General features: G+C 38.4%; 1 protein-coding gene across 5 annotated transcripts in view; it reads right to left on the minus strand.

Annotated features, from left to right (window-relative positions):
* PEX5L (peroxisomal biogenesis factor 5 like) overlaps window positions 1-26,482 on the minus strand; it is a 236,741-nt gene that overhangs the window by 66,413 nt on the left and 143,846 nt on the right. For 4 of the 5 annotated variants that reach the window (XM_059922045.1, XM_059922044.1, XM_059922041.1 and 1 more), the window contains 3 exons: window positions 11,738-11,932; window positions 8,754-8,880; window positions 7,324-7,420 (listed from right to left, as the gene is read on the minus strand). In XM_059922045.1, coding sequence (XP_059778028.1) covers window positions 7,324-7,420; window positions 8,754-8,880; window positions 11,738-11,932 — 419 coding nt within the window. The remainder of the gene's footprint in view (window positions 1-7,323; window positions 7,421-8,753; window positions 8,881-11,737; window positions 11,933-26,482) is intronic. The other variant, XM_059922042.1, reaches the window with a different exon arrangement.

The raw sequence follows: 26,482 nt of genomic DNA on the forward strand, positions 1-26,482 counted from the left end.
CCTGACCTAACAGGACTCCATTACTGTCACTGGCTTCCCTTCATCAATGTTTCACAACCCAAGGGGATTATGAATCACAGGATGCAAAGCATACCATGTATCAGGAAGAAGAGGAAAATCTCTCTCTCAGGATTCTAGACTTACAGTGCATATTCTCTTTACTGCCTGAAACAGCAAGTGTAAATAGAATCTTACTGTGCAAATGAAATTTTATTTTGATAGTACAGTTACTATTTAGGTAAGTGCTATTTTCCACATTGTTAGAAAAGCTTTATGTTATTACTAATTCAAATATTATCTACCTCACATTTTAAAGACATTTACTTTGCCCAAGGAAGCGTAAAATAAATGTTATAAAATGTAAGAAGGTAGTGAATGTAAACAGAGGCAGTTTTCAAGCTGAGAGTAGTATACATCTAAAGGTTCTGAGACTTTTTAGCAGCTCAGCAGTGTGCCCAGACATGCTGATTTAGGACTGAGAATGAAATATAGACTATAACACATAGTAAAGATCAGCCTTCTTTTCGAACAACACTTTTAAAAAAAATTTACATCTAATTTCATGACAGGCAAAACTGTAATATGGGAAAACATAAATAATGCTTGTAAACTGCAGGTATTTCTTAGTATTTAACTAGAGGAATGATAAACAGGACAGTTACACCTGTAAGTCTGAGTTGCCATTATTTTGGTAGCACAATGACTATAATAGCAGTTCTCAAGCTTTAGCATGCATTGGAATCACCTGGAGGTCATGTTCAACCGCAGTTTGCAGGGCTCCACCCCCATGGGTTTCTGAGTCAGTAGGCGTGGGGTGGGGCTGTAGAATCAACATTTCTAACAAGTTCCCAGGTGATACTGATACTGCTGGTCCAGGGACCACACTGTGAGAACCTCTGATCCCAAAATTGACATTAAGTGCACGTAGGTGGAACTCTGGAGTTCACAAATATACCCTGATATAGGCATTTCTTTTCTTCTTTGCATGATTTTGAAAAATGCTCCACAGTTAACAGCAACCTCCTGGAAATGCCTTGGCTTTAAAAACAGCATTTTAATTGGTTTAAGCTAATTGGATTTTAGGGTATTACAGTCTCCAAAGAAGAAAGCATTTAATTCCCCCAGCTGTCGATTGCACTGAATGATCGGCACTAGGTGAAGGGAAAGAAGAAAGAATTAAATAACTCTAAAAATAATATTATGCTTTGTTCTCTTTATTCAAAATTATGACTGTGATCAAAATTATGATTTGCAAATGACTGTATTTGTGGCTGTCATTGTCCTAGCATAATTTTGTTGGCTACCCTCTGTAGCAGTTGTTGATAGCTTTTCATACAATTGCTAGAGATCTGCCATAGAAACACATTTTAAAAAAGCTCAGCATCTTTCCAAAAGAAATTGGAGGAGAAAAGGGATCTGCTTAACTGTAGAAAAGAAAAATATAACAACTAGCAGACCTTATGTAACAGCCATTAAAAGCACACTCTCTGAAGTCAGACTGCCTGGGGTCAAATCCTGGTTTACCATTTACTATTAATGGTGACCTTGGACAAATTAATCTCTATAATCCTCAGTTTTGTTTTTTTGTTTTTCTTTTTTTTTGGCTGTGTCATGCGGCCTGTGGGATCTTAATTCACAAACCCCAGGGCCCTTGGCAGTGAAAGCATGGAGTCCTAACCATTGGACCACCAGGGAATTCCCAATTCTCAGTATTCTCATCTGCCAAGTGTATATTCACTTATGGAGTCCATATAAGACTCAAGTGCAATAATTCATGTAAATAATACACACAAAATGCTCAGTACATAGTAAGTGCTCAATAAAATTGGCTTTTGGGACTTCAATGGGAGTCCAGTGGTTAAGACTACACCCTCCCAATGCAGGGGGCACGGGTTTGATCCCTGGTTGGGGAACTAAGATTCCGCACGTCGGCAGCGTGGCCAAAAAAAGAAAAATAAACAACAAAAAAAATTGGCTTTTGTTATTATCATTTTTCTGGTTAGCGCTTATCAGGCATGACTTTGGAAATTCAGTTAAAAATCTGTGTTTACATATATACAATGGAATATTACTCAGCCATAAAAAGAAATGAAATGGAGGTATTTGTAATGAGGTGGATGGAGTTAGAGTCTGTCATACAGAGTGAAGTAAGTCAGAAAGAGAAAAACAAATACAGTATGCTAACACATATATATATGGAATCTAAGGGGAAAAAAAAAAACGGTCATGAAGAACCTAGTGGCAAGATGGGAATAAAGACACAGACCTACTAGAGAATGGACTTCAGGATATGGGGAGGGGGAGGGGTGAGATGTGACAGGGTGAGAGAGTGTCATGGACATATATACACTACCAAATGTAAAATAGATAGCTAGTGGGAAGCAGCCGCATAGCACAGGGAGATCAGCTGGGTGCTTTGTGACCACCTAGAGGGGTGGGATAGGGAGGGTGGGAGGGAGGGAGATGCAAGAGGGAAGAGATATGGGAACATATGTATATGTATAACTGATTCACTTTGTTATAAAGCAGAAACTAACACACCATTGTAAAGCAATTATACTTCAATAAAGATGTTTAAAAAAATAAAATAAAATAAAATGCCAGTAAAATTATGCTCCATAAAAAAAAAAAAAATCTGTGTTTAGAACACTTTTGTTTAGTGGTTTTTACAGACTAGTTGGACTCATGCTAGAAGAGATCATCTAAACACTTGCCTCATTAAGGTGGTCAGGATATTTTTTCTTAATCAGTCAACAGACATTTATCATTGAAAGTATACAAAAAACCTGTACCTTATGTGTCAAGAGCAAATTCCCAAAGTTTTGTGCAAAGGTGGGCAGCACATGGTTCCCATCTTACCCCAACTATGAAATTCTATGTTATGGAACATCAAGGCAGATCAGGGCTGATTTTTAAAGGGGATGGACAGCCTATTAGCATACATAACTAAAAATTATTTTTGGAACTAGCCTCAAAATGATAAAAGAATAAAAATTTGTCCTTTTTTTTTCTGTCCTTTCACCATCAGCTTCTACTCTTGAATTTTGTAATTTGACAAACATTTTGTTTCTCCTTTTTGTTAGCATCCCTTATTTTTTCAGTTTAAAAAGTATTTGTTGAGTACCTAGTGTGCGTAGACTTTCTACTATGCTGAAAAGGATCTTCAGATTTCTTTCCTTCCTTTCTGCTTTCCTGCTGTTCTTGTTTTTCTGCCTTCTTTGCTTTGTTCCTTTCTTCCATCTTCCCTTGCTTTCTTCCTCATTGGCGGCTCACTGTGTGTGGCCAGGAGGGGAAAAGGGATATTGCTGTGGCTCCTGTGCTGTCTTCCGAAAAGCAAAACTGTATTTACGGTGTACTCTCTAATTGTTTCTACTAGACATAAAGGTCTTCATACTTCTTATAATCTCTCTCACCTTTCTAACTTTTCCACTGCCTCACTTATGGCTTTATGGATAGTAGACATTCAATCTCATTTGTTGAATTGAAATGGAACAAAATGGAAGCCATTAGCATTTCTAAGAGTAAGAGGTTGAGAATGAATTTGGGAGGGGAGGCACAAGATTGTGTATGGCCTCAGATCGGATGACAATCCTAATTCATCTTACAAAGTTTCTGGAGGAAAGTGATATTCTTTAAAATCACTTAACTCATATTAACCCTATAAACTAAGTAATAATCAGGGCTCGCAATGAGAAGGGAAATCGATGGTCTTGTGAGTTCTCTTAGGCGGATAAGCTAGATGTGGCTGATAGGAGGTGATGTGTGATGAAGAACAAGGGCTTTAGAAGCTGATGGGTGTGATTTGAAGGCTGGGTCCTCTCCATTCTAGCTGAGTCACCTTGGGAAAATTACTTGTGTTCTCTAAGATGCATTTCTCTTCTGAGAAATGGAGATAACATTAATTCCCAAGATTATTGTAAACATTTCAAATAATATATTAGAAATATCTTACATTTCTATGAACATGCATTTCCTTTTGCATTATTCCTTTAAAAATTTAGAAAACATATCTGCACTTTTAAAGTTTAGACTGTTCTGGTTTGGGATACTGCCAACTTGATGGAATTTTGACAATGTGGAAGGAAGCATTTGCTCTGCCAAAATCAGCAAAATCAGAGCGTTACAAGATTGTGACTCAGTATTTGGAGAGCCCGGCTTCCCCACCTTCTCATGAAGTCCAGCTTAGGGTGGAAACAGCCTGTCTTGGAGCGCTCCTTCCAGCGTCCAGACTTGAAAAAGAAATGCGTGAACCATCACTCTCCAGCAGAAGTTGGATTCTTTTTCTTTTGCCTCACCACTATCTCATTTATGGAAAAGCTAATTTTATATCATTACCTTCCGTGTCTTTCTTCAATTTTTCAAATGTTTTTTAATTTTTCAGATTGCATGATTTCTTTAAATAATTAACTCCAGGGAATACAAATAACACAGTTTACATAATATCAAGAAACTTTATTCTTTAAATATACAGAGATTATATAATTTATTATAATCTCCTGCCACTCTGATTAGTATATTCAAAACACTATTTGAAAGAGACTAGTCTATGTTTTTCTTTTTCCCCATCTTGAAAATGAACAAACATGAGAATTCTCATTGAGAGCTTTCATCCTCTTCGTGATTCTGAAATATGATTTTTGAGCAAAGCTTGTAAATAGCTCCTCACCTGTTGAACTAAGATAATTTATGTTGGCTTGAGGGAGAAGAAGACATTTCCTTGATTTTCCTATAAGCCATCTGAGTGACAGTGGAGCAGTAACAAATTTTGGTAAGCTGAAATTGTTTACTTGAATAGTTTGCAAGTCAGTTTAAGTCGAATTTTTATACCACTTCATCATCTTATTTACGTAGAGATCATATATTTAAGAGCAGTATGGTTCTAACAGTAAAAACACCTTTCTGTCTTTTATTACAAGTAGATGAATCAGTCTATTCTCTTGCTGTTCCATTTGAGTGACTAAATATTTTAGATGATTAAATCCCCAATTCATGAAATTTTCCTATTTATCCATAGGCTGGAATTAAAACTAGGAGATTATAAATTTCCTTAGTTTAGGCAAATCTTGTTAAGTAAACATGCAGTGTTTTTTAAGAAAACAATTTAAGGGATGAATGCTTTACAAATAATTGGTAACCTTCTAAAATAATTCACTATGATTTATCTAGACAGAACTATCTCAGGGCATTTTACATTATATTTTGGAGGACAATGTTGGGAATCTCATACAAATTTTCCAAAGCACATTGTGTTTGCTTAAAGGCACACCGGTGGGTAAGTGGAAGGACAATGTGGTGGGATGAAATCAGACAACCAGCCGGAGAGTAGCAGTCATTGGAATAATAAGATAAATGCATTGTGGGTCTCCACGGCAACCGAGGACCCCAGCTGATCCTCCTCCCCTCCACCTCCGTGTGGAAGAGCCCACCTGTGCCAAGTCTCCCCCTGCTGCAGAGACTAGTGTTCTCCTGCTATATTAAATTGTTCCAGGGACTTCCCTGGCGGCGCAGAGGTTAAGAATCCGCCTGCCAATGCAGGTGACACGGGTTCGAGCCCTGGTCCGGGAAGATCCCACATGCCGCGGAGCAAGTAAGCCCGTGCCCCACAACTACTGAGCCTGCGCTCTAGAGCCCACGAGCCACAACTACTGAAACTCGCGTGCCTAGAGCCCATGCTCCGCAACAAGAGAAGCCACCGCGATGAGAAGCCCGCGCACTGCAACGAAGAGCAGCCCCCGCTCGCCGTAACTAGAGAAGAGCCCGAATGCAGTAACGAAGACCCAACACAGCCATAAATAAATAAATAAATAAAATTAAAGAAAAATAAATTGTTCCAAGGATTCCAGTTTACGAAACAGTACCCATTATTTAGCTGTCTAAATCTCTAATGCACTTATCAAGAAACGTTTCTCTAATAAATGTTATCAATTTGTTTTTTAAAAAGATACATTCAGAATGAACAAAGATGAAGAAAATACATTTTCACGCTACATTTACAATTCATTAAGCTTCCCAGAGTTATTTGTTCTGGAAGTTAGCTGACTTGTTTTCCGGCTGAGCTCTGGGAGCAGTAATGCCCACCTCTGTCTCGTGGAGGGTGAGGTGCATGTGGAGGTGCTGTTAATGGCCTAGGTTTCCAGATGCCTTCCATTTCCTATCTGCGTCCTCCTGCCCTCTGCCGCTTACTGGTTGTGAGTGTGTCGACAATTTTCCTTACTCTCACTGTGCCTTAGTTTCCCTCTCTATAAAATGGGGTTAAAAAATACACTTAACTCATAGAGTCATTGGTCAGGATCAAGTGAGCTAATTAATATGTATTAGAAGGCCTTCTCATAGCACTCAATAATATTTGCTATTATCATAATTATCCCTTTACTCACTTCAGACAATATATCTTCCCTCTTAGTTTCAATACCTTACCTAGTAAACTCAAGAAAATCTCTCTTGCTCATTTCATCCCACTTATTTCCAACTGGATTGTAGATGCGTGAACGTGGACACATTTCTTAAGAGATCAAGGTTGTATCCTTGCAAAGTGTTTGAGCAAATGAAAACACTGAGGCTGATGGCCCTTCTTGGCCCAGCCAAGGTCACAGGCAAACCAGTTACATTGGAGTCGAGGGTCAAGTAGCAGACAGACAGGTCTGGTTCATGCCCTACTTCCACTGGTGATTAGTTGGGTGCCCCTGTAAAAGGATTTTGACTTTACCAAGACTCTTCAAAGACCTTTAAAGTGAGGCCAATAATAATTCACAGGATTGCTTGAGTATTAGATATAATATATGAAAAGCACAAGGTCCCTAATACTTAGAGGGTACTCACAAATGGTAGTTCTTAGTATTATCATGATTGCTAATACTATAATTATTTATTCCTTAGCAACAAATTTATTTTAATGTGACAGTCAGGATGATGATGTGTGAGTACCTTGGTCTGTAGGGCAAAGTTGTGAATGACTGCTCAAGATGTAATTTCCTCTTCTTTATGCCTGTTACATAAATTGTGCTAATACTGGAGTAGAACAGATTTTGTATTGGAAAGTAAAGTAAGTGGTAGAACAAGGAAAAAGTGCTAAGTATATGGTGAGTTCATTGACACATTTTCCAGCCAAATCTATCTATCTATCTATCTATCTATCTATCTATCTATCTATCTATCTATCTATCATCAGTTATTTTAAGCATTGAAACAGACACTGAGTGAGAAGGCATACGAAATAGAAAATACGGAAAAAATACTTCAGATTTTTTTGGTGAAATTTTAAATATTTATGACATAAATTATCTATTAGAAAAGACAGGTGCATTGAGGAATTGGTTTTGTTACCTGTGTTGGAGGCACCAATTCCAGCTCCGCAGCCGACTCAGAGTTCAGGGCGCTTTTCCCACCACTCAGTTCTGGCTGAGATCTGTGCTCTGAGGACCTATAAGGGACGCATGGAGGAAATTAATGTAAATCGAGAAGCGAATTCACCTAGAAACCCAGTCAAGAAATCTGGTTAATTTGGATCGTTGAGAACCATGGTAACAAAGCTGTCAACAGACTTTTGATTAAAAAGATAACATATATTTCCATTATAATGACCACGTTTGGAATTTAAGTGGCTGCAATGTGTTAGGTGTTATTGTCTCTGACTGATTTAGAATTCAGGTCAGTTATATGCAAAAAGTAAATAAATGCAAAACCATTTTTGTTACAGAGAGTTCTGCTTCATTAAAAAAGTAATTTTTGGGTGGGGAGGGGAGCTTCTCACAAAGTGTCTTAGTGAGATTTGATCTTTATATAGAATTTGAAATGTCATAATAAATGGAGATGTGTGACGGGCAACCGGAGTCTGAAACATGCCGTCTTTTAGGAAGCTTTAAAAACATGGTAAAATTCAAGTGGCTAGTTTTTCTCATGGGCATCCATGGAATATGCTTAATTAGTGCATTATCTGACAGTGGTGATTAAGAAAGTCAAAAAGGTTACCTGTGCAGCCAAAAACATTTAATTTAACTATCATTCATGTTATACATTGAATATATACATATGTAAAAATACACATGCACGTATTTTGATTGATTGGCTCAGCTACATGTTCAGAAAATTATCAACAAATATTGGACAAATATTGAATATTAAATTATGAATCTACCAAAATCCTTATTGGCTGAATTTTTGACAATTCAGATGAAATAATTTAGTTTTAGAAGCCACAATTATTAACATTAATAGGGGGTTATAAATGGCAGCAAGTATCTGGATTGACTTAATTCTCTGGCTATTTCAGTAGACAAGTACATGACACATAAATGGCTATTTTCTTTTTTTTTTTTAGTTTTCTTTTAAAATATTTTAATTTATTTTTAAAATTAAAAAAAAACTTTATAAATTTGTAAAGGTTACACTCCATTTACAGTTATTACAAAATATTGGCTATTCCCCGTGTAGTACAATACATCCTTGTAGCCTATCTTACACCCAATAGTTTATACTTCCCACTAGCCCATCCCTATACTGCCCCCCCAACTGATAACTACTAGTTTATTCTCTATATCTGCAGGTCTGCTTCTTTTTTTGTTAAATCCACTAGTTTGTTATATTTTTTAGATTCCACACATGTGATATCATACAGTATTTGTCTTTCTCTGTCTGATTTATTTTACTTAGCAGAATGCCCTCCAAGTCCATCCATGTTGCTGCAAATGGCAAAGTTTTGTTTTTTTTTTTATGGCTAAGATAAATGACTATTTTCTGATATTAAAATATCTTACCATAAAAGTTCTTTTGATCCAGTTCTAGATGAGCTTGATTTTCTCTCTGCCATGGGATGTCCCTTGCTATTTCGATCTCCGTGAAACTTAACATCATCCCATTTTTCCAGTTGTGTTTGAATGTCTACTAAGGAGACAAGAAGGGGGTGAGGGGGACGGGGGAGAATACGAGGTGCAGAGAGAAGAAGGGACATTAACACTGAGAAGTCTTATACAAGTGAACTTTAATTAACTGATGCTCTTCTACCCTAAGACCAAAGGCTGCAAGAAAATTAATTAAAACATGTACAGCTAAATAAATATGAGACCTATTAAGAGAAATGGGATTGCTTTTACAGTTAAACAATCAAGTATATTTTTTTACCTGAATTTATTTCAAGAGCTGTGTGCATTCTGAATTTTGTGTATGAGCCCATGGGATCTGGTAAAGAATGAGCATATGGAGTACTAACCTATGGGCCTCCAGCTAAGAGGTGGCTTTGAGGCATTTCTGGCACATTTCTGGAAAGAAGTTCTGTTTAAAGAGATGAGCCTTGTTATTAAAAGGAGGTGGGAAGAAACTGGAACACTTTTTACAGGTTTGGTTATAGTCTACCTAATTTTTCACCAAAGAAGGGAATTTATAATGGGGATAGAGAGGAAGGAGGCAATGGAGAAAGTTAGTGTATGCTAGGACCATTGTCTCCCTGTGGCTTACTTCTTACAAAGAACCTGGCTGGTGACTGTGAACAATCCACTTAGACAACCTTAGGGGCCAGTTTTTTCGTTTATAAAAAGGTAGGTTTGCAGTCAGTGTCCTCTAAAGTCGTTTAAACTAAGAATTTTTATGACTTCTTCACAAGACATTTTCTCGAAAGCGGAGAAATGAAAGTATCATTTACGTGTTTATTATATTATATTGTAATGTATTTAACAATATATCCTTATGCATATGTATAAATTTCACTTATTGAAATGGAATAAACCTAGAACACATGGATGAGGAGGAGATAATTATAAAATTTTCCTCCGGAGAGACAGGCCTCAAAAAGTGACGCAGCAGAGGCGCGCAGATCCTGTGTGTGCAACGAGTTTGAGCAGTGTGCTGGTTCTCTTCCCTTTCTCTACGCTCTATCCTTGGTGAGCTCATCTACACCCATGACTGTGACGGCTATTCATAGGCTTCTGACTTTCAAATCTCTATTTCCTGCTTGGTTCTCTTTCCTGAGTTCTAGATTTACACATTTCACAGTCCATTGGACATCCCTACAGAGAAGCTCCACAGTTTCCTCATATATAACAGGTTCAAAACTGAACTCGACAACTTCCACCTTGACATCCCGCCCCCCTCCCCGCCTTCTCCTCTTGTACCCTCATCACAGAGTTTGGCACATTCTATATCTCTTCCTTGCTGGCATGCATATATCTACCCAGTCCACAAGTCTTGTCTTTATTTATTTATTTTTGAACCCGTCTCCCTCTCACTATCCCCTCTGTCACTCTCTTACATGCCTGTATTGTCTCCCTGCCTCCATTCCTTTCTCCACACATCCAACAGAGAAAAATTTTTCTAAAATAGAATCTGTTGATGTCACTCCTCTGAGTAAAAACCCTTCAACCCTGCCCTCCCCCTAAACTTAAGGGCCTGGCATCCAAGAACTCCCATTACCTGACCCCTGGTGACTCTCAGATTTATTTCTCAGTACTCTACTATTCTTGAATACTGTAGCAGTGCTTGTATTTGCTTGAAAAGGCGTCTTTCTGTGTTTGTCTACTTGTGTGTGACTCCCTTTCTCTTCTGTATCAGCAGTGCCCTGCCCCTTCCTTCCCACCTCTCTCTGATCCATATTTTTCATCTGGCAAATTCTTACTCAACCTTCAAGACTGCTCATATAGTTATAAGGCAACTTCTATAACCCCCTGGCCGGGTGAGGGGCTTAACCTGGGCTTTTCTTTATTGCAGCACATAGTACATATTTTATTATAATTATTTTAATCATTTTTCTATCTCTCCACTAGACTGTAAACTTACTAAGGGGCAGAAAGCTTATATTAGTTTTCTTTGTATTTCCAGCACATAGTATGGAACACAACAGATATTTAGAGAAATGTTTACTGAACAAATGAATAAATTAATTCATGGCCATCTAACATGTATATATCACAGTGCTAAGCGATTTTACATATATGTATATCCCCTTTAACCTTTGTAACTTTATGGATAAGTTACTAATATGCTCATTTTATGGATACTTACCCATCCATATTTCCCTGGGCTTTCTGAAATAACTGTTACCTTTCTTTCTCTTAAGAAAGGAGAGCTTAATTGACTGGTTCCATGATCTGAGGTTAAGGTCTCCTTTCTCAGGAAGATGTACAGTGGAGAGAAGTACAGGCTTTGAAGTTAATTAGAGCTTGGCTCAAATTCCAGCTCTTCCTCATACTAACTGGGATCTTGGGCAAGTTATTTAAATTTGAAAATTTGGTTCCTCATTCATTTCAAAGAGTTGTGATGAATTAACAGGCTAATATATGTAAATCATGTAGCACAGTTCTGGACATTGTAAGTCATCAGTGAATGGTAGCTGTTATTATTGTATTGGACGTATCCCCACACATGTTACATGTTACTGTTCCTTCTGGCTGTTCCCAGACCTTGGGTTAGAGTGTTCTCTTTCTAGACTCTCTTCCCCTCTAGACTGAATTCTCCTAGAGAGCAAGATTCGTGTCTTATTTTTATTGTAACTCCAGTGCCTAGTGTGGTACCTGCCATCTATCAGAAACTCAATACACATGGGTTGTATAAATATAAATCCACACCAGTTCTGCAAAGTTGAGCTCCCCAACTGCTATTTAATCTAAGCACAAAGAAGTGTGTCCTGTCCAGTTTCCTACATAGAATTAATCTTTTCTACTGCTTTGTCCATGGATTTAATGTCATTTGTAGAACTTCCTTGCTGTATTGAGCACGAGTGAACAGCAGCAGACACAAGCTATTGCCTTACCTAAGTCTAAGGATGCCGTCTCTGAGTTTCGGAGCGCCTGGCCTCTCTGCTCAGCATCTGCACTGATGAGGTCAGGCCCATCAGCCTTTTTCTTGAGGGATGAGGTTTTCGATGAGGCCTCCAACTTCTTGGCTTTGGTTTGGGTTTGAGAGACGGGTTCACTCAGGTCAAGGAGATCTAAACCTGTGGTCAATACTACCAAAGATGGAAGAGGTTAAGAGAAGCTCACTCACTGCTCTGAGATTATTTTTTAAAAATAGGTTTCAGTTGGGTGCAGAAGGATTTTGCGTTTGTAGTGTAGGTGAGAAGAACCAAATTAAGTTAGCTCACCACTGATTTATAAAAATAGTTTGTATTTAGACTGGGAAGCTTGCTGCATGTTCTCCTTTATTTGGCACGGTAGAAATCTGCAGAACAGGACTTAGACCAGCCTCACCAGTGATGAAGGTTTGAAAGGAATTAAAATGATAAAATTGAATCTGAGTTCAGGTACTATTTACTTTATGGCTTTGCTTTATTTTTAAAGAGGTTTATTTCAGAGTGCAGTTTTTCCAGAGCAGAGTCAATCTATCATATTCAGAGAGATGCTTGCAAAACAGTGATGAGGAAGATTTGGTAACGTTTCTGAATGTCTCTGTGCTTTAATTTCAAACTACTAAAGTATCCAGGGTATAAAGGAATGCTGTTAATAATCTTTTATTTAATTAAGCAGTTCAATCAGAAAACGGCTTGCTGTTTGGGCTCACACTAGAGAGGTATTTTATAATCCATAGTTAATGAATAGGGTACACATGTTAATGCCTTTGCTGCTTAATATGCAAATTTAAATTTCAGTGTAACAAACCATAAAACGGTTACACTTTTACTTCCCAGCAGGTTGATTACATTGTGTTAAATACTCTAATGAAGGCAGAAATAATAATTTGTTCAAATGCAAACTAGGCAAATGAGAATTAAAAAGGCAAGCTCTGTAACTCTTCATTCTTTTTCTCTGAAGTGCAAGTGTTTGACTAGCTCATTGTGAGAAATGGAAAATTCCTACTAGAAAAAGTCCCTCCAGCCCTACCTTTCTTTCAGCCCTGGCACCTGGGGGGCTGGCTTCTGAACTGGCCTGATGGCTTCCTGACCTAGGGTCTCTTCACCCGGCTAGCTTAGGAAAGCCACTCAAGTGACAGGGACACTCCTTGTGCTAACCCTTCCCAGCACCGTCTACAACCGCCGCACCTCTCCTCCTCCTCTTGCATCTCCCGGCTTGTCTCTTGGTAGGAAATGGATTTTTGTTGACACCTCAACACTCTTCCATCTATTTCCCACTTGCATTCAAGGCAGGGTCAGGGCTTAATTAATTTCACAACCAGGATTTCTTTAGTTCTGAACTTTGAGCTCCTCATGAGCTAACCATCCTACGGGATTCTTACGACAGATGTCAAGCTTTACTCTCAGTAACGTGGCTTTCTGATTTCAGTTACAAATTACAACGGATGGATGTTAATGGTGAAGTGGAAAGACCTGGCTCTACCACTGCTTAGCTGTGTGACTTGGAGTAAGCTTCTTGACCTCTCTGAGTTTCAGTGTCCTCACCTGAAAAATGCAGAATTAAGTCTGTCCTTTAGGTATGATATGAAGATTAAATTATCTAATCTGTAAATCAAATGTGTAAAGTGCCAGGCATACTGTAGGTATTCAATAAATGTTATTTCCATTCTTTGGTGGCCAATTTGTGATGCTTTTCTTTCCTTTTCCTTGTTCTTGCTCTCCTATTTTCCCCACTCCTGTCTGTTTCAGGCAAGAATCAGATCCATACTCCGACAGAAAGAGGAAACACCACTGGGAATAAAATGGAGGATGAGACAAGATATTGGTTCTACAGAAGATGCTATGAGGTAAATTTTTCATAAAAAGCCCTGAAAGTGTCATCTCATCTGAGCTTATCTTGTCCCAGTCTTCCTGAGGAGACAGGAACCACTTTCCAATGCAAGGCGCTCTGAGCTATGAGGAGTATTTTGTGGCCAGCAAGTACTTGAATGTGGGGGGAAAAGAGTAGCTTTCAGAGCTCAGCTGCCTGGCTTGACGTCTAAAATTTAAACGCGGCAAGCAGCCAAGGTAGGCTAGGATGCCACACATTTCATATCCTTTGAATGTTTAAATAGAAATTTCCAGGCCACTGTTGTATTGGCAGGGGTTCTAGGCCCACCGTGATTTCCTTATAACAGAAGGAAGGAAGTGGATAACAGTCTCTGGAATGCCATATATGTCTTTTTACTAATTGCACAATTAAGAATTAGTCACTTGCTCCTACACTTCTTTTAGAAACAAATTACATAGGACTCGAGTCTGCTTGCATATAGGAAGTACATTTGTTACAGAATAATAACTGATGAGTATTAATTTAATTCTATATCTTTCTTACCATTCAGAATAAATGAATTACTCAAAGACTGAATTGCAAATTCAAACTTGGCTCAGTAACGTTTTTTCCCCTCCAAACTGTCCTCAGCACTTCCTGCATTTGTTCTGAGCCCTCTGTTCCTTTGTTCTTCTCCCAGCAAATGTGAAACAACTGCTTGGCACAGACAAAAGGCCCTATTTGTTATAGTTGATGAAGGGGGTGCCTTGGAGGTTGAATGGCAAGCTTGAAGCTGAGAGAGTCCCTGGGGAACACAATTTCAAAAGCATAGCAGGATGTGTTCAGCCTTTCACTTTGTGAAGACAAATCTCATTTTAGTGTGTGAGTGTGTGTGTGTGTGCGTGCGTGTGGTGTGCACTTTAGTTAAGATAAAAATAAAGGGTCTCACTGTTTCATATGGGGTTCGAAGATAGCATAGCTTAGCATGGAAGGGGGTGTCTGCTCTACTGATTTCTTAATCTGATTTTAAAGATTCTCTTAGGCACATGAAGGTTTGTGTCCCAGAACTTGTGTTTAAATTAAAATAATCATCTGTTATAGTGGAAGTGAAATTGTGTGTGTACAATTGTGTGAGAGAGACAGAGAGAGAGAGTGAGAGAGAGAGAGGAGAGAAGGAAACAGAGAGTGACTTGAAGATGCTATGTTGTTGGCTTTGGAGACAGAATATGGGGCCACAAACCAAGGAATCCTAGGTACCATGAAAAAGGCAAGGACATGAATTCTCCTTTAGAGCCTCCAGAAGGAATGCAGCCCTCCTGACATCTTGATTTTAGGACAGCTGAGTTCCAGAATTGTAGGATAATAAATCTGTGTTGTTTTAAGCCACTGAATTTGTGGCAATTTGTGACAGCAGCAATAGGAAAATAATATAGCTGGTAGGTCAGTGTCCATAGAGGATTCAAACACAGTCCCATCACCCCCAAGCCTGTGCTCTTCACCATTTCTCTCTAGACTTGATGTGAACTTGGAAGCAATGTGCTGACCCTGTTGATGTGGCTTTGATTATTTTTTGTTTAGCTACCAATTATTTGCCAGTTTGGGTAGTCTGAGGCATAATTTAAATAGTTGGTAATCTCAAAAACTTTTTTTTTTGATAACAATTCCACTGGGTGGAATTTCCTGAAGATAGAAGATGTAATATGTTATATAAGTATTTGTTTCTATCTCTCTCAAGGACACATGATTGAAGATCACAACCTATTGAACTGGAAGGCTCCCACAGGGCACTGAAGATGTTTATGAATATTAGATTACTTGGGCCCTAGGAGGTGAGGCTGCTTAGAATAGTTAGGATAAAGTAGCACCTATTATGAAGCACTGATTTGATACTTTAATGGTAAGTACAATGCTATTAACACCACTACTGTATAATGAGCCTCAGATTTGCAGTGACTTTCTCTAAAGGACTAAATCTACAAGGAGTGGTCAGAGAGGACAGACCATGGACAGCCCTGACTAAGGCAGTCACAGAACGTGCTGCAAGGAGCTGATGGGATCTCTGTTCTGATTTGTAAGCTACTCTGGCATTCCAGAAAACATGGAATTCTTTAATATAATGCTTACAAAGCAAACTCCTTTAGGAAGGATTTTGCCAGTGATGTCAAATAGATAAACTGGACTTAAATAATTTAACCAACTTTTGCCTTTTTATTGGAATACATAATTAAAGCTACTTCCCAAATTTCTAAGTTCTCTAAAGAGGCATGCCATTGGGTTCCTGGCTATTTGGGTTATATAAAAATGTATTTAGAAAAATTACACTAATTCTGCAGTTAAGATATTTAATTAGGTGGCTGTGATGGCATTGTGAACTTTGTTAAGGATATCTTTTCCCCTATAGATAGGGGTCTCTTTGATAGGTATACAGGTCTTATACCAAGGAGTGATACTATTATTTTTTAAATCTTGAAAAATGTTTCTATAGTAATTGTCCACTTAATAGCTCAAGATTATGGATAAATTATTTTTAGATTATGTAGATTGATAAATGTAAACCAAGGACCCCCTATTCTTCTTGCTTTTCAGAAGAGTCTTTCCTGTACTTTGACATATATTATATTTTTTGGAGATTATAGGACAAGAAGTTATTATTGCAACTTTTATAGTAATTACTTGTCCTATAACATAATCAGTATCTTAAAAATATCTATTTTCTAGTTACTGTCAGAGCATTTTTTACATGCATCTGTGTATAATATATATTTGCCATTTAAAAATCAAGGATATTAGCAATCTTGGTCTACCTACCGTTTAGGGACACAGTTTAAGAGGGTCGAGGAATTAACTGTCTATCTAGATTACAGATGAATAAAAGATAATTTAGGATGTTAATGGCAAAAAAAACGGAAAACATCCTTATTTGATCAGCTTGAAGTTATCATCACTGGATGACAAAAGTTAATTTTACTGTAGAAACAAGCAGAAAGTAAAAAAAAAAATTGAAATACTTAAGAACAAAATTACAATTTAGATCTTCTATGAGGTAGAAGATTGATATGTTCTTTTAGGGCCAGAGAGAAAAAACCCTGCATTTGACTGACCTTTGGAAGAGATAATTGCTATATTGTTTACTTTGTGTTAAGTTATATAAGAACTATATTCCTTATATATTTAAAGAGTTGTCAAGATGGTGGCACACTGGATTTATTTTTCCATTGGAAGAAAATGCCGAGTATAAAAGCCTCTCATCTTAATACAAGGTTCTTCAAATTTCTATTTGATTGACTTGGTACAACTTAAAGCAGGTTCTGCCCCATATTTTACTCCAAGATTGTTTACTATCCATTCCTTAAGTGTAAAGACATACATAACGCTTGGGATGTAATAGACACGTAATGTTCAATGACGGTCCTGATTTCACAATGTAATTTCATACTATTCTGAAATGATGTTCCATTTAAAATGACTATTTATTAAAAATTTGGACAGAAAATGATAACTATACCTTTTGCCCAGAAACTTTAGCTATAAAATTATTGGACCATGTTAGAATTCTTTCCAAGGTGTTCGTATGCTAAAGTTTTTCCTTTTTAAAAATGTATAATAATGTGAATTATGTTGCATATTGAGATATAAATTGTGGGTCTGGAATAATTTTAGAAAAGAACTATAATCCTCAGGGATTAACAAAAATATAGTGTTTCTGCCTTGACACACACATATATATATATATATATTTTTTTTTTGACAGAAAAGAAGATAAAAAATATATTTAAAAAGAGCAACAGTCAAGGTGGTACAAATAAAACAAAGACTAAGATGATTAAATTTACTAATTCCAGTAAATATGTTAAAATTGAGTAAATATTCCAATTATCACAGAAAAATTGTCAGAGTGAATTTTCTTTTTTTTTTTTTATGGTTTGAGCAAATATTGCAGTTCTGCAACAATGCTGATTTTATTTGTCAAATTTAAATTCTCCTAAACACATAGCTCTAGAATGCTCTTCTGTTTAGGTTACATATGGGCACCATATTTAACTGTCCAATTATCTTTTTTCTTTACATCTTTATTGGAGTATAATTGCTTTACAGTGGTGTGTTAGTTTCTGCTGTATAACAAAGTAAATCAGCTATACGTATACATATATCCCCATATCTCCTCCCTCTTGCGTCTCCCTCCCATCCTCCCTATCCCACCCCTCTAGGTGGTCACAAAGCACCGAGCTGATCTCCCTGTGCTATGCGGCTGCTTCCCACTAGCTATCTGTTTTATATTTGGTAGTATATATATGTCCATGCCACTCTCTCACTTTGTCCCAGCTTACCCTTCCCCCTCCCCGTGTCCTCAAGTCCATTCTCTACGTCTGAGTCTTTATTCCTGTCCTGCCCCTAAGTTCTTCAGAACCATTTTTTATTTATATATTTTTTAGATTCCATATATATGTGTTAGCATACAGTATTTGTTTTTCTCTTTCTGACTTACTTCACTCTGTATGACAGTCTCTAGGTCCATCCACCTCACTACAAATAACTCAATTTCATTTCTTTTTATGGCTGAGTAATATTCCACTGTATATATATGCCACATGTTTTTATCTGTTCATCTGTTGATAGACACTTAGGTTGCTTGCATGTCTGGCTATTGTAAATAGAGCTGCAATGAACATTGTGGTACATGACTCTTTTTTTTTTTTAAATAAATTTATTTTATTTATTTATTTTTGGCTGCATTGGGTCTTCGTTGCTGAGCTTGGGCTTTCTCTAGTTGCGGTGAGCAGGGGTTACTCTTCGTTGCGGTGCACGGGCTTGCGGTGGCTTCTCTTGTTGCAGAGCACAGGCTCTAGGCATGCAGGCTTCAATAGTTGTGGCTCACGGGCTCTAGAGCTCAGGCTCAGTAGTTGTGGCACATGGGCTTAGTTGCTCCGCGGCATGTGGGATATTTCCGGACCAGGGCTCAAACCCGTGTCCCCTGCATTGGCAGGTGGATTCTTAACCACTGTGCCACCAGGGAAGCCCCCATGACTCTTTTTGAATTATGGTTTTCTCAGGGTATATGCCCAGTAGTGAGATTGCTGGGTCATATGGTAGTTCTATTTTTAGTTTTATAAGGAACCTCCATACTGTTCTCCATAGTGGCTGTATCAATTTACATTCCCACCAACAGTGCAACAGGGTTCCCTTTTCTCCACACCCTCTCCAGCATTTATTGTTTGTAGATTTTTTGATGATGGCCATTCTGACTGGTGTGAGGTGATATCTCATTGTAGTTTTGATTTGCATTTCTCTAATGATTAGTAATGTTGAGCATCCTTTCATGTGTTTGTTGGCAATCTGTATATCTTCTTTGGAGAAATGTCTATTTAGGTCTTCTGCCCATTTTTGGATTGGGCTGTTTGTTTTTTGGATATTGAGCTGCATGAGCTGCTTGTATCTTTTGGAGATTAATCGTTTGTCAGTTGCTTTGTTTGCAAATATTTTCTCCCATCCTGAGGGTTGTCTTTTTGTCTTGTTTATGGTTTCCTTTGCTGTGCAAAAGCTTTTAAGTTTCATTAGGTCCCATTAGTTTATTTTTATTTCCATTTCTCTAGGAGGTGGGTCAAAAAGGACCTTGCTGTGATTTATGTCATAAAATGTTCTGCCTATGTATTCCTCTGAGAGTTTTATAGTGTGTGGCTTTACATTTAGGTCTTTAATCCATTTTGAGTTTATTTTTGTGTATGGTGTTAGGGAGTGTTCTAGTTTCATTCTTTAACATGTAGCTGTCCAGTTTTCCCAGCACCACTTACTGAAGAGGCTGTCTTTTCTCCATTGTATATTCTTGCCTCCTTTATCAAAAATAAGTTGACCATATGTGTGTGGGTTTATCTCTGGGCTTTCTATCCTGTTCCATTGATCTATATTTCTGTTTTTATGCCAGTACCATACTGTCTTGATTACTGTAGCTTTGTAGTATAGTCTGAAGTCCAGGAGCCTGATTCCTCTAGCTCCGTTTTTCTTTTTCAAGATTGCTTTGGCTATTTGGTGTCTTTTGTATTTCCATACAAATTGTGAAGTTTTTTGTTCTAGTTCTGTGAAAAATGCCATTGGTAGTTTGATAGGGATTGCAAAGAATCTATAGATTGCTTTGGGTAGTATAGTCATTTTCACAATGTTGATTCTTCCAAGAACATGGTATAACTCTCCATCTGTCTGTATCATCTTTAATTTCTTTCATCAGTGTCTTATAGTTTTCTGCATACAGGTCTTTTGTCTGCTTGGGTAGGTTTATTCCTAGATACTTTATTCTTTTTGTTGCAATGGTAAATGGGAGTGTTTCCTTAATTTCTCTTGCAGATTTTTCATCATTAGTGTATAGGAATGCAAGAGATTTCTGTGCGTTAATTTTGTATCCAGCTACTTTACCAAATTCATTGATTAGCTGTAGTAGTTTTCTGGTAGCATCTTTAGGATTCTCTATGTATAGTATCATGTCATCTACAAACAGTGACAGTTTTACTTTTCCTTTTCTGTTTTGGATTCCTTTTATTTCTTTTTCTTATCTGATTGCTGTGGCTAAAACTTCCAAAACTATGTTGAATAATAGTGGTGAGAGTGGGCAGCCTTTTCTTGTTCCTGATCTTAGCAGAAATGGTTTCAGTTTTTCACCACTGAGAACCATGTTGGCTGTGGGTTTGTCATATATGGCCTTTATTATGTGAGGTAAGTTCCCTCTATGCCCACTTTCTGGAGGGTTTTATTTTAAATATGTGTGGAATTTTGTCAAAAGTTATTTCTGCATTGATTGAGATGATCATGTGATTTTTCTCCTTCAATTTGTTAATATGGTGTATCACATTGATTGATTTGCATATACTGAAGAATCCTTGCATTCCTGGGATAAACCCCACTTGATCATGGTGTATGACCCTTTTAATGTGCTGTTGGATTCTGTTTGCTAGTATTTTGTTGAGGATTTTTGCATCTATGTTCCTCAGTGATATTGGCCTGTAGTTTTCTTTCTTTGTGACATCTTTGTCTGGTTTTGGTATCAGGGTGATGGTGGCCTTGTAGAATGAGTTTGGGAGTGTTCCTCCCTCTGCAATATTTTGGAAGAGTTTGAGAAGGATAGGTGTTAGCTCTTCTCAAAAGGTTTGATAGAATTCGCCTGTGAAGTCAACTGGTCCTGGGCTTTTGTTTGTTGGAAGATTTTTAATCACAGTCTCAATTTCAGTGCTGTGATTAGTCTGTTTATATTTTCTATTTCTTCCTGGTTCAGTCTCGGAAGGTTGTGCTTTTCTGAGAATTTGTCCATTTCTTCCAGGTTGTCCATTTTATTGGCATAGAGTTGCCGTTAGTAGTCTCTTAGGATGCTTTGTATTTCTGTGGTGTCTGTTGTAACTTCTCCTTTTTCATTTCTAATTCTATTGATTTGAGTCCTCTCCCTCTTTTTCTTGATGAGTCTGGCTAATAGCTTATTAATATTGTTTATCTTCTCAAAGAACCAGCTTTTAGTTTTATTGATCTTTGCTATTGTTTCCTTCGTTTCTTTTTCATTTATTTCTGATCTGATCTTTATGATTTCTTTCCTTCTGCTAACGTTGGGTTTTTTTTGTCTTCTTTCTCTAATTGCTTTAGGTGTAAGGTTAGGTTGTTTATTTGAGATGTTTCTTGTTTCTTGAGGTAGGATTGTACTGCTATAAATTTCCCTCTTAGAATGCTTTTGCTGCATCCCATAGGCTTTGTGTCGTCCTGTTTTCATTGTCATTTGTTTCTAGGTATTTTTTGATTTCTTCAGTGATCTCTCGGTTATTAAGTAGTGTATTGTTTAGCCTCCATGTGTTTGTATTTTTTCACAGATTTTTTCCTGTAATTGATATCTAGTCTCAGAGCGTTGTGGTCGGAAAAGATACTTGATATGATTTCAATTTTCTTAAATTTACCAAGACATGATTTGTGACCCAAGATATGATCTATAGTGAAGAATGTTCCATGAGCACTTGAGATGAAGTGTATTCTTGTTTTTGGATGGAATGTCCTATAAATATCAATTAAGTCCATCTTGTTTAATGTATCATTTAAAGCTTGTGTTTCCTTATTTATTTTCATTTTGGATGATCTGTTCATTGGTAAAAGTGGGGTGTTAAAGTCCCCAACTATGATTGTGTTACTGTCAATTTCCCCTTTTATGGCTGTTAACATTTGCCTTATGTATTGAGGTGCTCCTATGTTGGGTGCATAAATATTTACAATTGTTATATCTTCTTCATGGATTGACCCCTTGATCACTATGTAGTGTCCTTCTTTGTCTCTTATAACATTCTTTATTTCAAAGTCTGTTTTGTCGGATATGAGAATTGCTACTCCAGCTTTCTTTTAGTTTCCATTTGTATGGAATATCTTTTTCCATCCTCTCACTTTTAGTCTGTAATGTGTCCCTAAGTCTGAAGTGGGTCTCTTGTAGACAGCATATATACGGGTCTTTTTTTTTGTATCCATTCAGCCAGTCTATGTCTTTTGGTTGGAGCATTTAATCCATTTACATTTAAGGTAATTATCGGTATGTATATTCCTATTACCATTTTCTTAATTGTTTTGGGTTTGTTATTGTAGGTCTTTTCCTTGTCTTGTGTTTCCTGCCTAGAGAAGTTCCTTTAGCATTTGCTGTAAAGCTAGTTTGGGGGTGCTGAATTCTCTTAGCTTTTGCTTGTCTGTAAAGGTTTTAATTTCTCCATCAAATCTGAATGAGATCCTTGCTGGGTAGAGTAATCTTGGCTATAGGTTCTTCCCTTTCTTCACTTTAAATATGTCCTGCCACACCCTTCTGGCTTGCAGGGTTTCTGCTGAGAAATCAGCTGTTAACCTTATGAGGATTCCCTTGTATGTTATTTGTTGCTTTTCCCTTGCTGCTTTTAATATTTTTTCTTTGTATTTAATTTTTGATAGTTTGTTTAATATGTGTCTTTGTGTGTTCTCCTTGATTTTATCCTGTATGGGACTCTCTGCACTTCCTGGACTTGACTGACCATTTCCTTTCCCACTTTAGGTAAGTTTTCAACTATAATCTCTTCAAATATTTTCTCAGTCCCTTTCTTTTTCTCTTATTCTTCTGGGACCCCTATAATTCAAATGTTGGTGTGTTTAATGCTGTCCCAGAGGTCTCTGAGACTGTCCTCAATTCTTTTTTTTTTTTAACATCTTTATTGGAGTATAATTGCTTTACAATGGTGTGCTAGTTTTCTGCTTTATAACAAAGTGAATCCGTTATGCATATACATATGTCCCCATATCTCTTCCCTCTTGCGTCTCCCTCCCTCCCATCCTCCCTATTGTCCTCAATTCTTTTCATTATGTTTTCTTTATTCTGCTCTGTGGTAGTTATTTCCAGTATTTTATCTTCCAGGTCACTTATCCGTTCTTCTGCCTCAGTTATTCTGTTACTAATTCTCTATAGAGAATTTTTAATTTCACTTATTGTTTTGTTCACCATTGTTTGTTTGCTATTTAGTTCTTCTAGGTCCTTGTTAAACATTTCTTGTATTTTCTCCATTCTATTTCCAAGATTTTGGATCATCTTTACTATCATTACTCTGAATTCTTTTTCAGGTAGGTTGCCTATTTCCTCTTCATTTGTTTGGTCTGCTGGGTTTTTTACCTTGCTCCTTCATCTGCTGTGTATTTGTCTGTCTTCTCATTTTGCTTAACTTACTGTGTTTGGGGTCTCCTTTTCGCAGGCTGCAGGTTTGTAGTTCCCATTGTATTTGTTGTCTGCCCCCAGTGGGTAAGGTTGGCTCAGTGGGTTGTGTAGGCTTCCTGGTGGAGGGGACTGGTGCCTGTGTTCTGGTGGATGAGGTTGGATCTTGTCTTTCTGGTGGGCAGGACCGTGTCCAGTGGTGTGTTTTGGGGTGTCTGTGAACTTATTATGATTTTAGGCAGCCTCTCTGCTAATGGGTGGGGCTGTGTTCCTGCCTTGCTAGTTGTTTGGCATGGGGTGTCCAGCACTGTAGGTTGCTAGTCGTTGATTGGAGCTGCTTCTTATCGCTGAGATGGAGATCTCTGGGAGAGCTTTTGCCATTTGATATTACGTGGAGCCGGGAGGTCTCTTGTGGACCAATGTCCTGAACTCAGCTCTCCCACCTCAGAGACTCAGGCCTGACACCTGGCTGGAGCACAAAGACCCTGTCAGCCACATGGCTCAGAAGAAAAGGGAGAAAAAAAAGAAAGAAAAAAATAAAATAAAATAACGTTATTAAAATAAAAAAATTGTTAAATATAAAAAAGTAATAAAAAAAAGAAAGAAGAGAGCAACCAAACCAATAAAAAATCCACCAATGATAACAAGTGCTAAAAAGTATACAAAAAAAAAAAAAAAAACCAAAAAAATAACAGACTGACAGAACCCTAGGACAAATGGTAAAAGCAAAGCTATATAGACAAAATCACACAAAGAATACACATATACCTCACAAAAAGAGAAAAAGGAAAAACATATATATATATATTTTAAAAAAAGGAAGAGAGCAACCAAATCAATAAACAAATTTACCAACGATAATAAGCTCTAAATACTAAGATAAACATAAAACCAGAAACAAATTAGATGCAGAAAGCAAACCCCAAGTCTACAGTTGTTCCCAAAGTCCACCGCCTCAATTTTGGGATGATTCGTTGTCTATTCAGGTATTCCACAGATGCAGGGTACATCAGGTTGATTGTGGAGATTTAATCCGCTGCTCCTGAGGCTGCTGGGAGAGATTTCCCTTTCTCTTCTTTGTTCACACAGCTGTGGGGTTCAGCTTTGGATTTGGCCCCGCCTCTGCATGTAGGTCTCCTCAGGGTATCTGTTCTTCAGTCACACAGGATGGGGGTAAGTAGCAGCTGATTAGGGGGCTCTGGCTCATTCAGGCTGGGGGTATGGAGGGGTACAGAATGTGGCATGAACCTGCAGCGACAGAGGCCGGCGTGACGTTGCAACAGCCTGAGGCATGCCGTGTGTTCTCCCGGGGAAGTTGTCCCTGGATCCTGTCATGCCAGGACCCTGGCAGTGGTGGGCTGCACAGGCTCCCGGGAGGGGAGGTGTGGATAGTGACCTGTGCTCGCACATAGGCTTCTTGGTGGCTGTAGCAGCAGCCTTAGCATTTCATGCCCGTCTCTGGTGTCCGCACTGATAGCCGCGGCTCATGCCCGTCTCTGGAGCTTGTTTAGGCAGTGCTCTGAATCCCCTCTCCTCGCACAACCCGAAACAATGGTCTCTTGCCTCTTAGGCAGTTCCAGACTTTTTCTGCAGACTCCCTCCCGGCTAGCTGTGGCGCACTAACCCCCTTCAGGCTGTGTTCATGCAGCCAACCCCAGTCCTCTCCCTGGGATCTGACCTCCGAAGCCAGAGCCTCAGCTCCCAGCCCCCGCCCCGGCAGGTGAGCAGACAAGCCTCTCAGGCTGATGAGTGCTGGTCGGCACTGATCCTCTGTGTGGGAATCTCTCTGCTTTACCCTCTGCACCCCTGTTGCTGTGCTCTCCTCCGTGGCTCTGAAGCTTCACCCCTGCCCACCCCCCGTCTCCACCAGTGAAGGGGCTTCCTAATGTGTGGAGACTTTTCCTCCTTCACAGCTCCCTCCCAGAGGTGCAGGTCCCATCCCTATTCTTTTGTCTCTGTTTTTCCTTTTTTCTTTTGCCCTACCCAGGTATGTGGGGAGTTTCTTGCCTTTTGGGAAGTCTGAGGTCTTCTGCCAGCGTTCAGTAGGTGTTCTGTAGGAGTTGTTCCATATGTAGATGTATTTTTGATGTATTTGTGGGGAGGAAGGTGATCTCCATGTCTTACTCCTCCGCCATCTTGATGGTCCCCCCGACATATATTTTTATGATTAAAAAAACATACTATCAAATGAGAGTCTTCCTTAAGGATAAAAATCTGTGTAACCCAGATGCACTGAATGCTGAGGCCAAGAAATGAAAAACCCATAGTCTCAACATACCATTTTTCCTGACCTCTTACTTTGGAGGGTGTTATGGATTGAACTGTGTCCCCCCAAAACTCATATGTTGAAGTTTTAACCCCCAGTACCTCAGAATGTAACTTTATTTAGAAATAGGGTCAATGGAGATGTAATTAGTTAAGATGAGTCAGATTGGAGTAGGATGGTAATAAAGAGAGGAAATTTGGACACAGAGACCAACATGCATACTGGGAGACATGCACACATGTCATGTGAAGATTAGAGTTATGCTTCCACAAGCCAAGGAGCTACCAGAAACCAGGAGAGAGGCCTGGAACAGATCCTTCCCAAGCACCTTCAGAGAAGCATGGTCCTGCTGACACCTTGATTTTGCACTTCTAGCTTCTAGAATTGTGAGACAATAAATCTCTGTTGTCTAATCCACTCATTTTGTGGCATTTTGTCATGGCAGGCCTAGGAAACTAATACAGAAGGCAATACTGTAGGTACTGGGATTGCAAGAAATTACATATTCTTTTGATTTTTTTCCTCCAATATTTCACAGGTCTCTCTGTTATATGCTAGAAAAATCAAGGTGAAAAGCAGCTTTTGAGTTGGATATTATATGGCTCTCTCTGGTGAGCCCTTCCTATGTGACTTAGTTCTATCATCACTGAGAGCTGTAGAGGGTACTGGAATCAAGATCTGAGAATTATGCTTTGCAGCTTTTTCTGAGAACAGCGGGAATTTCTCAGTGTACCCCATTCTCATGGATTTTCCTGCAGTTAGAGACACAAGGCTCCTCTGTACTTTGCTGGGGGTAGCTCAGTTTTGGAGGGGTGAGCTCCAGTTTCATAGGTAAGGAGGATGAAACTGATCTGACAGGATCTGAACTTGTTTCATTTCCTGCCTAAAATGTACCAAGTACAATTTTATTTGCTTGATTACTCAAAGCGATAGTTGAATTTAGAAAATGATTGCTTTGGT

Source organism: Balaenoptera ricei, chromosome 4, assembly GCF_028023285.1.
Source record: "Balaenoptera ricei isolate mBalRic1 chromosome 4, mBalRic1.hap2, whole genome shotgun sequence".
NCBI lineage: Eukaryota > Metazoa > Chordata > Mammalia > Artiodactyla > Balaenopteridae > Balaenoptera > Balaenoptera ricei.